General features: G+C 31.1%; 1 protein-coding gene across 1 annotated transcript; it reads left to right on the top strand.

Moving 5' to 3' along the window:
- The first annotated feature begins 7,850 nt into the window (after positions 1-7,850).
- LOC21399293 (auxin-responsive protein SAUR71) lies at positions 7,851-8,689 on the top strand. The gene has a single exon (XM_010094726.2). The coding sequence runs from the start codon at positions 7,919-7,921 to the stop codon at positions 8,351-8,353; it is 435 nt and encodes a 144-aa protein (XP_010093028.1). The 5' UTR covers positions 7,851-7,918; the 3' UTR covers positions 8,354-8,689.
- Positions 8,690-10,942: the final 2,253 nt, after the last annotated feature.

Raw genomic sequence — 10,942 nt, 5'->3', positions numbered from 1 at the left:
GTTCAGCGGTTCCCCGAATTAAAAATTCGGTACAGGTTGTGCATACAGTTGCTTAGTTTGTATTATATAATTAATTCAGTTAATTAAGTACATAAAGAATGGTCTAAAAAAACAGAAATAGTAGAAAATATGCCAATATGAAAAGCTTAAGGAAATATATAGGCAAACTTTTAGTTATAGAAATTAATAGGTCATAATTTGTCAAGTTATGATTCATAACCAGATAAGTTATAGACAAACTTGTCAAGTTATGGTTTATAACCAGACAAGTTATGGATAAAAACCGTGATTTATGGATAATAACTGGTCAAGTTATGGTTCATAACCAAATAAGTTATGGACGAAAACAATAATTTGACCTATTTATTAACTTATGTAAACTATTGACCTATTAATTTTAATTCATCTCAAGTGTTTGTCTATTTTCCTCTTTCTCCCAAAAAAAAAAAAAAAAAAAAAAGAACATAAAGAAAGGAGGAAATATGGGGTTTATTTTATGTAGATGACGAGGTTCGTCAAACACTAGTTTGAATATTATTGGATCAGCAAACATTCTCAAAGTCTTAGCCAATCCTTTTTTATTATGTTTTATTTCTTTTCTTTTCCTTGGTCAATTCGGAAGTTTCTATTTTAATATAGAAGAAAATAAATTAAACTATTGCCAAATAACTATATATATATATATATATATATGTATGTATGAACTCATTATTAAAAATTTTACGTGTGAACATGAAATTTTTTTTCTAATTATACACTACGGTTTTTATTTGCAATAGATACAATATTACATCATCAATAGATAGAATATGCTAAATTATTATTATGGCTAATTTTCCTTGGATTTGTTAAGAATCCAATAAAGCTATGTTATCGCCATATTAAATCCACAACGGCATGGTATCATGCCATGTTCCATTAGGATTAATTTGAAGTTCCGTTAACATTCAATTTATATGTAGATTAGGCATTCCAATATGTTTCAAGTATAGGATCTAGTACTGATGATGTTTCTAGCTAGATTAATTAGTAAGGAAATTCGTGCCTCGCCATAAAAATCACAACCTTCCATATATTAATATACATTAAACAACTTCAATCTATATTAATATAGATAATTAACCTATCTTGAAGTTCCACCAAAGCACTAACATCAATTTCACAAGTGGATTACGCATTGCATTTTTCAAGTATAATCTAGCGAAGTTTCAAGATTAATATAACGTGGAAAATACTCACTTTTAACTTGGAGTTCCTCTACATTAAAAAATAAAATAAAAAAACTAAAAAAACTAAAAAAAATAAAAAAATAAAAAAAATTGAAGTTTCTCTTAACATTTATTAGTAGAGTAGGCATTCCACGTTTCAAGTATATGTGGTCTAGTCAAGTGATGATGTTTGGAAATTAGTGTTGAAAATCACACCCATAAAAAACACAACACTTATAAGTAAAGAGAGCTTAAGCCAATTCAATCCATATTAAATTTGTAAGTAGATTAGGCATTCCACTTTTCAGCATTATTTAGTGAAGTTTCTAGATTAATGTGGAAAATTACCCTAACGTGGCACCAAATATTAAGGTACGGTCTAGTTTTGGGTATAGTACTAGTAGTCCCATAACTTAATTGCCAGCTAGTTAATAGTCATGGTCCATCCTAGACTAGATCTATGCCTTTTTAAGTGCTCTCAACCGCATTTTTTTGGCTACTTACAAGTGGGTGTGACACAATATATCTTATTTGATTTAATGCCTTTAAAGTGGTTATAAAATTAAGTGTAAAACCTTAATGGCAAACTCAGAAAGAGCCCAAAAACCACATTTTTTTGGCTACTTACAAGTGGGTGTGACACAATATATCTTATTTGATTTAATGCCTTTAAAGTGGTTATAAAATTAAGTGTAAAACCTTAATGGCAAACTCAGAAAGAGCCTCAAAACTCATACCTAACTCGATCTCTCTATACACTCATATATAATATTGTAATTATAACAAAATTGAAAACAAAGAAAGACAAGAGAGTCTCCAACCTAGTTAGTTCTTACTTCAAGGTATACTAGAATAGCCAAATTCTTGCACTAACAATATATTGCGTGTCATGTGAGCTGATTATCTTTTTTAAATGCGTGTTGTATTTTACTATAATTTTAATGAATTATAAGGCCGCAAATAATAAAAAATGATGGAAAATGTTATTTTACTATACTAATAAGAAATGTTGTTTTTAACGATCTAAAAATTTACGACGTGCAACACAAAATTACTCTTACTACATATCAGACCGTTAACAAAACTAATCTAACAAATTAACAATTAGAACACAATTTCTACTAATAAGACAAAATAACCTTCTCCACCCTAAATACACCCAACCACAAATAATGTTTGCGTAATTGACGTTTCTTTTTCCTTTCTCTCGAGAACTCCTCCATACAAGGAACTTATATATAAGCCGTTTAACCAATAAAGAGAAAAAGAAGACAGTCGTGAGCTCATTAAAATCACTGGTTATATACTATTTCGTTATTAATTTCAAGCATGCAAGTATCATGTATTCATGAATTAAGCGCCTGCTTTAGACTCTTCTTTTCTTTTCTTTTCTTTTCTTTTCCTTCTCATGTCATCCTAACCAACTGTCTGAGTGGACAAATTTAACGTCCTTTCATACAAACAAGAAACCTATATCTTACGGATTCATCTGAATTAAGACAAGCACACATTTTCAATTTGTCAACCTCATTTCCATGCCTCGGATACAGTTTAAGCAAACTGTTCCACTAACCACACTCTTTTTCAATACCTTTAAACTAGACATACTTACTTCCCCAAATTTTGGATATTTTTGTCTTGTTTTGCGTCTAGTATATATATATATATATATATACACACACACACTCACGTATATATACACATACGTAATGTATAGAAGTTAGTTGTAGACGTAACTCACACATGCATGTTCCTAATTGTATTGTGTCAACATCTTTGCTTTCCTTAAAGCGTGTTCCGTTTCTTTTAAGTGTTATTCTTTTTGTTAGTGGGGAGGGTATTCTAAAATTCTTTCCCCGGCCACAAAACCCATACGTTACTTCCTAAAAGCTCAAAACTTTCACATGTTAAATAATATATCATGAAATTAATCGGTGTTGAATCACGAGCAAAATTCCAATGGCACATATATATTTGCTTGAACTCTACAATCCCAAACGGAATTTAAGATGACCGACTGATTACCAGAAAAGATGTGAAAGCGAGATATTAGAGCTTTCGTTTTTCCTGTAAAGCATAACCTTTTATTTTCCCAAAAAAAAAAAAAAAGACTTTCTCCGTAGTTATGTAAAAATAAACTACTAATAATATTTTATTTTTTAACTGTCTGATCTGTATTAAAATTCATTTGTTCTACATATTTTTTAAATTTAATGTGATTTTAACAAGATCTAACTGTTAAAAACTAACACTACTAATAGAGCGGATTACCAGAAAAACTTTTAAAAAAAAAAAAAAAAAAACCTTTTACCTTTTTTTTAGAATCCCTATAATAAGATGTTGAGATATGCAAAAAAGGAGAAAAAAAAACAACTTACATCAGAATTACTAAATTTATAAAATCTTATGGCAAGTAAAAAACAGAGAATAAACGGCTGTAGTTTAGGGAATTAAAATGTGATCAAGTTTCATTCAATTATTACATATATTTTTGAATTCATTAAGCAACAAAAAAAAACATTAAGCAACAAAAAAAACATTATAATTTTAATATGACATTTAAAATTGTGTTTTATCAATTGTCTTTTTATACCTATCTCACCTTATAGGTTGTGTTTGGAGTTGTTTTTATTTTTATTTTTTACATTTTCCGAGGAAATAAAATAAAAATGGGAGAGAAACGATGTTTAGCACAGTTAAAGTCAAAAAACAGAAATGAAAATAATTTTTTAGTTTAGTGTAAAATGAGAGAGAAATGAAAAATGAATTTTAGTCATTTTTTATTTTTTGTTTCTGTTTTCTTCTCTCTCGAGTAGAGAGAGATAGACATTAATAGATTTTTTATACTGAAAATAATCTCTTGATAAAACTACCAAACACATTTTTAAAAATAATTTATGTCTAAAATTAAAAAAGTTTTCATTTTTATTTTTATACAAAAAAATAAAATTATTTTAAAACAAATTTTAAAATATCCATAATTCTCCTTTTTTTTTTCCATCCTCTACAAAAATTCTGTCCTTTCTTTTATTTTTTGTTTGTTGACAAATCTTTCTCAATGTACACATAAAAAGAGAAAAACATGAAAATCTATCTCACTTTATCTTTGTTTAAAGGGTTAAGGATCTATACTCACTCAAAACAAACGCGCGTGTTCACACGCAAGAACTGTGGCAGATGATTTTTCTGGGAAGGTGAAGAAGACGCGCGAAAAGAAGAGTGAGCGGAGTATTAGAGGGAGGTAAAAGTAAGACGTGGAAAGAGAACAATAATAGAGGACAAAACTGATAAGAGGCGTTAAAGTGGGGGCAAAATTTAAAAGTAACGGAACTGTACTGCAACGGACTACGGAAAAAGAAGATCAGTCCGGACCTCTAATTGAGCTGCCATCAAAGGTAAAAACGTTCTTCGCACTTTGCGCCATTCTCTCTCTTTACACTTTTTATTAGTTTTAATTTTAACATTAAATTTTAAATTTTTTATGAAAAAAAAAAATTATTATAGTAGAATAAAAAATAATGGATTAAACGCATCGAATCAAAAAAAAAAAAAAAAAAAAAAAAAAAAAGAATAGTCCAACCGATAACAAACAAAAAGTAGGAAAAAGAAATTAAATAAAAATAATTTGTACCCTAGGTCCCTAAACTTCCAACCCTTACACTTAAATCCCCATTTTGCAAATCTAGATAGTTGGGGTCCCCAAATATGTAATTCCTTGACGTCCATAGGTCCCTTTTTTTTTTTTTTACTTGTGTTGTAACTGTCCACCCCCACATGCAATTCACGTGCCATTTCCAATTTTATTAGAAAAAAAATAGCTCCCAAAACTTGTGAGAGGAGAGAGAAGCATTAGCTTAGGCCCCGTTCATTTCACACATTCGAGTTTAGAATTCGTATTTTGTTATAGTAAAAAGCTTTCAGAAACAGTCACATTTAACTTTTTTGTTATAGTAAAAAGCTCTCACACAAAGTCACATCTCAACTCGAATTAAAAACTCAAATTAACGAACTAAATGGGCCCTAGAAAGAAGATTTTTAGAGGTTTTTTTTTGGACTAATCTATGGCGGTGGGATGGGGAAGGCGGCGGTGGAGGCAGGGGTGGTGTGTGCGTCAATCATCGTGGTGGTGTACGCGTCAATCATCGTGGTGGTGTATGCATCATCAACGTTGGTAGCTTGGCATGGGGTGCAGAACTTGGAGCAATAGGCCCATACCATGGCAATACTATAGAGTTCAAGAATAAGAATGTGACGCTCATTGGAAAATTGAAACAAGTCGTTAACGCCATGACCATAGAGATGCATACCGACCTCACCTCTAAAAGTGTTAACACGATTTAATTAGATGCTCATCGGCTACGTTGATAATCTTCCCATTGTGTGTGTATTTATAATTATATATATATATATGTATAGGAAAACTTGTGTGGTAAAAGTAAAACTAAGAAGGGAAAATTATTATTATGGTACCTTGTAGTTTTTTATTTTATCAAGGTATTCCGGTGTTATAGGAATCTCTTTGAGTATCTTGTTATTAAAATAGTATCATCCGGATGTCTCGAGCGCGTTTTCTATGACATGAAATGATGATTTTGCAATTTCAATATGAAAACTTCTTTTAGCAAAAAGATTGGAAAATAAAAATCAAATATGAAATTAAAAAGAAGAACAAAAAAATAACATACAATATATTTTGAATTGAAAGATCAAAATTTTCATTCCATGTCCTTAATTTTGGCATTCGAAGGTTGTTGGTTATTGAATTTACCTTTTTATTGAATCATTATAATAAGATAAAAAGTAGATATAACATTTAAAATGACATTATGTGTTAGAGCACAATATAAAATAATTTATTAATATGTTACTTTACACTGAAAATATGAACATTTGGTATTTGAAGATGGTGCGAGCTTTTTATGATGATTTGTAATTAGACTAGTAACAGTAGGAATATTGGGTCATGAGATTTGAGTGTCTTGGTTTTGATTGTAATTTGAGTTTCTTGATTGTACATTGTATCTTAAACCAAATAATAATAATTAAAAATAATTTAAAAAATAAAAAAAAATGCAATGCATCTAGTATTACATTTAGAATTTAAAAATAATAATTTGGTTTGACAATGTTCGTATGAACAAAGCGTGAAAAATGCAAAACAACACAATTTTCACACTAAAATTACAGAAAGTAAAAAAGGCATGTGCATAATTATAATTAAGGAACGTAAAAGAATAACTTTCTATCTTGATGAAGCTATTTCTAAGTGACTCTTCAAAAAACTGCAAATATAAACATCACAAAATTATTATTATTATTATTATTATTATTACTAAAATTGACTAGTGTAATATTTTATCCTAAGTTTATTTTGACTGAAACACATGCTCTTATAGTTGTTAATTCCCATTTGAAGTCACATAAGTTTATCATCTATATGCCAAAATCAAGTTTACATTATTATGGAACTTTATTTTTTTTTTGCTGAAGAATACATTTTTATGAAACTTGGTGACATGAATCGTGACATCAACACGCATTCTTCACATCATTTTTAATTTCAAAGAGACATATTAGAAGCGTAACTCCGGCTTGATGTTTTCAATTGAATCTTAATTTTAGAATTTGTACAAGGCCTGCAGAGAAAGTGGGGGAAAAAAAAAGTGTTTCAAACTTGTGCACATAAAACACGACTAATCCATCACATATATTAGTTTGATAGTATTGGTATATATAAGGACTGTGAACCTTATTTATTTATTTATTTATTTTTTTGACTCAGTCATCAAAGCCATTGCATAAAATATAAATTGTTTAAACATCTTACTTAGAACATCACTAGAAAGCTCAATTAGTGTAATGAAAAGATTGGAACTTGTCAAGTCTCTTCGGAATATTTTATGTCAATTATTTATCTCTAATCACCACACTCGAGTAAATTAAAGAAAAGAACCTCCGTACATAGTTTTTATTTTATTTTATTTTTTGAAATGAAGTTTGCTTTATTCAATAATCTAATATAAAACAATTGGTCACTTCTTAATTTGATAATCAAGGAGAATATTGTAATATGTGGTATTATAAAATTCTAAACTGTCAAATTTTTATTGTATTTTATAAAATTTATACTTGTTCTAATTTTAATTTAATCCGACAGTTATGATTTTTTTTTATTCTACGAAAAAAAAAATCACATAAAATAAAAACCTTCCCCTGTGATGTCCTACTCTATAAGTCTATCGACAATATTGTCTATACACATTCATGTGAAGTTTGAAAAGGAAAAAGCCAAACAATGCCTTAAGACTAAGAAAATAATAAAATAAGACAAATGAAGAATGCCAAACATCCTGTTTTACCTGTCCGTGAATAAAGACCAAAGTTTTAGACGCAATACATGGCAAAACCCAAAAATACATACAATTAAAAAAATAAAAAATAGAAAGAATAAAAAAGAAAAAAGAAACCCAAAAAACAAAAAACTGAAAGTCACTAATTGTACCTGCCAAGTACGCCTACCAGTACCTCCCAACCTTTCTCTCATCATCACCTTTCCATGTCTTACATTACACAATACACACACACACACGCCTTTATATATATTCCCCCTCACACCCCCAAAAACCCACTCCCACTCTTTTTCTCTCTCTAAACCCATAAAATTCTTTTCAATTAAGTCTTTCTCTCTCTCTCTCTCTCTAGAAAACAGAATGAAGCAGTTGATCCGACGGCTCTCGAGAGTGGCGGACTCCTCGCAGTACTGCCTTCTCCGGTCGGACTCCTCGACGGCGGCGCGACGGGCGCCGAGAAGAACGGAGTCGTTTCGCGTGAAATTGCGGCGGCGGGCGGCGTCGTCGGAGACGGCGGCGGCGGGGGTGCCGTCGGGGCACGTGCCTGTGTACGTCGGGGAGGAGATGGAGAGGTTCGTGGTGAGCGCGGAGCTCTTGAACCACCCGGTGTTTGTGGAGCTTCTGGAGAAGTCGGCGCAGGAGTACGGATACGAGCAGAAAGGCGCTCTCAGAATCCCCTGCCATGTCCTTCTGTTCGAGCGCCTTCTAGAAGCTCTCCGCCTCGGTCTCCCTCCTCACTCGCCGCTCCTCCGCGACCTCCTCTCCGATCACCATGACCAGATCCCAATCTCTTGATCTTCAATCTTCATTTTCGTTTTTTAAATTTTGATTCTGTAAATATATGCTTCTCGATCGGGAAGATGAGAAGGAGGAATATTACGAAGACGACGAAGGATTTAGGTTTTTCTTTTTGGCCTTTTTTTTTTGTTTTGTTTTGGATTTGGTGTAAAGGAAAAGATATTCTGCTTGTAGTAGGTGCTAGTTGCTCTCTGTTTACTGAAACAGTAGTGTTCATTTTTTTCGCCGTCCAATTTCTTTATGTTTTTTTGTTTATTATATATAATGGATGGTGTTTGGAATGTCGGAAAGTATGGGAAAATGGAGGAATGTTGAAATCTCGATTCTCGACTACTTTTAACTGCAATTTTCTTCTCCGTTCGGATCCTGCCTTATAATGAAACGGACAAACAAATCTTCCTTTTCAGTCGTTTTTTCCAGAATTCTCGACATCCAAAAAAATTCGGGCTTTTGTGCGTGCTTTCTGTTTTTCATTTTCTCGGCATCCAAACAAGCAGGTGAAAGAAAGAAGAAAAATTTTATACTTTGTAACTTTCTCGGCCACCGCCGATCTTGAGAAAAAAAACGACGGCGACGTCGACGACGTTTTATTCTCGCCGCGTTTGAAGCGAATTTACGGAAATGGGTCTCTGGCGAACCATATTCGTATTTCGTAACGTGTGACATAATTACAAGGGGCCGGGCCATGTTCCGCAAGTCAGAACCGTAATTTCCGGATTTTGCGGTGGCTCTCTGCTGTCACTTTTCCGCCGTGACGCGATGAGAGTTAGCGGGGGATAGAATTCGTAATTATTCGGATGTTGCGAGGGTGGTTTGGTAATTTCCGTTCGACTTGTACGGACTACGGGGGATAATGATGGGTTATGCTATTTTGACGGTAGTAGTTGAAAAGCCCCAGCGTGCAAGAACTGTCAGCCTCTTTATTTTCCCTCGAATTAATTAATTATTTTCACAAGTCCTTTTCTTTTTTTATGTGAGAATATTTTGAGAATTCTGATTTTGATTATATTAGACTTAAAAATATAAATATAACAAAATATTGCATATATTTTACTCTATACCTTAAATAAAGAATATATTTACCCTATTAAGAATTAGTATATTTTAGTTGCCGGTATTTTGTGCTTCTAAAATTCGAATTTTTTTTATAAATTTTTTTTTTTGTTATAGATATATATTATTCTAAACGATTAGATATTCGCAAAATTTGTATTAGTTAGCATTCTTTTTAATTTTATTCTGATTTAATGTTAAGAGAGTATAATCATTCTAGATTGTCAAGCAATGTCAACAGTAATTGACGGCTAATCTACTTGAAGAAGAATTATTCAGTATATTAAGTGTATCACGTTATATTATTTATATGGTACATCTATCTAATAAAATTGTATCATTTAAATATTTTGTCTATGTTAATTTTTTATTTTTATTTTTTATTGTGCTTAATTTTAAAGTTAAGTCAAATATAAAGAAATTTGGTAGAATAATAAATGGTTTTTACTCAATAATCAATGTAAATACCTATTAAGAAAGAGAAAAATAAAAGTGAAAAGTTAACATAGACAAAATATCTAAATAATACAATCTCATTAAATGAGTGTACCACATAAATAATATAACGTGCTACACCCAGTATATTAAATAATTACTTTTATAATTTGAAAAGTTAATACTAAAATATACGATTAATCGACTTCTTTCGTTTTCAAATTACTGAAGAAACCTACCAAAATTACTGTGCATCTAAACGATTGAAATTTTCCTATTCCACCAACTCAAGTTTGTGTTGGAGAAATTTTTTTTAAAAAAAAAAAAAAATCTTTGATCTTAAAAAATTAAGGAAAAGTTAAACAAACACACCTAGGGTGAAACATAAGGCACAATAACGAGGCAGTTAATATGCCAACATCAATGATTTCAAGAAAGTGTTAAAAGGAGGAGCCGTACATACATCCACCAACATATATAATGTATAGTTTGAGATAATTCATGTAAAATTTATTATTGTCAGATAAAGGCAAACAAACCTGCACAAATCAAGGTGTTCTTTGAACCCCACCTAAACCAAAACACCAACATATATGATTAATTCCATAAGAGAACATCTATCACCTAATATGGATTAGGTAGCATATTGTAGGTCCTCAAAATATATATTATGCTTATTCTGACTTGATATACTAACACTACTTTAGCCATTTGATTGGTGAGTTTAAGGGGATGTTTGGTTGGAGGATTCAAACCATGATTTGAATCATGGTTCATGGTTCTCTACAACATTTTTTCTCACAAAAAATACACGTAAATCGAAAATAGTTCTAATCACATGATTCTAATCCATGAACCAAGCGTCTCCTTATCTGCTTTCTCTATTTTTTATTTTCCTGTCTCGGTGGTTATTTTTCTATTAATTTATTCGTCATGTCATCTAAATATAGAAAATTGGACCAAACAAATAAGAATAGAATACTAAAAATACTTAAACAATTCACGATGTGTCAAAATCTAATTAAAGAGACAACTATCGAGATAAGAAAATGGAACAACACATCTTGATTCTTGATTGGTTAGGTAAAATCACATAAT

Source organism: Morus notabilis, unplaced genomic scaffold (genome assembly GCF_000414095.1).
Source record: "Morus notabilis unplaced genomic scaffold, ASM41409v2 Scaffold1154, whole genome shotgun sequence".
NCBI lineage: Eukaryota > Viridiplantae > Streptophyta > Magnoliopsida > Rosales > Moraceae > Morus > Morus notabilis.
This window is presented reverse-complemented; position numbering and strand designations above follow the sequence as displayed.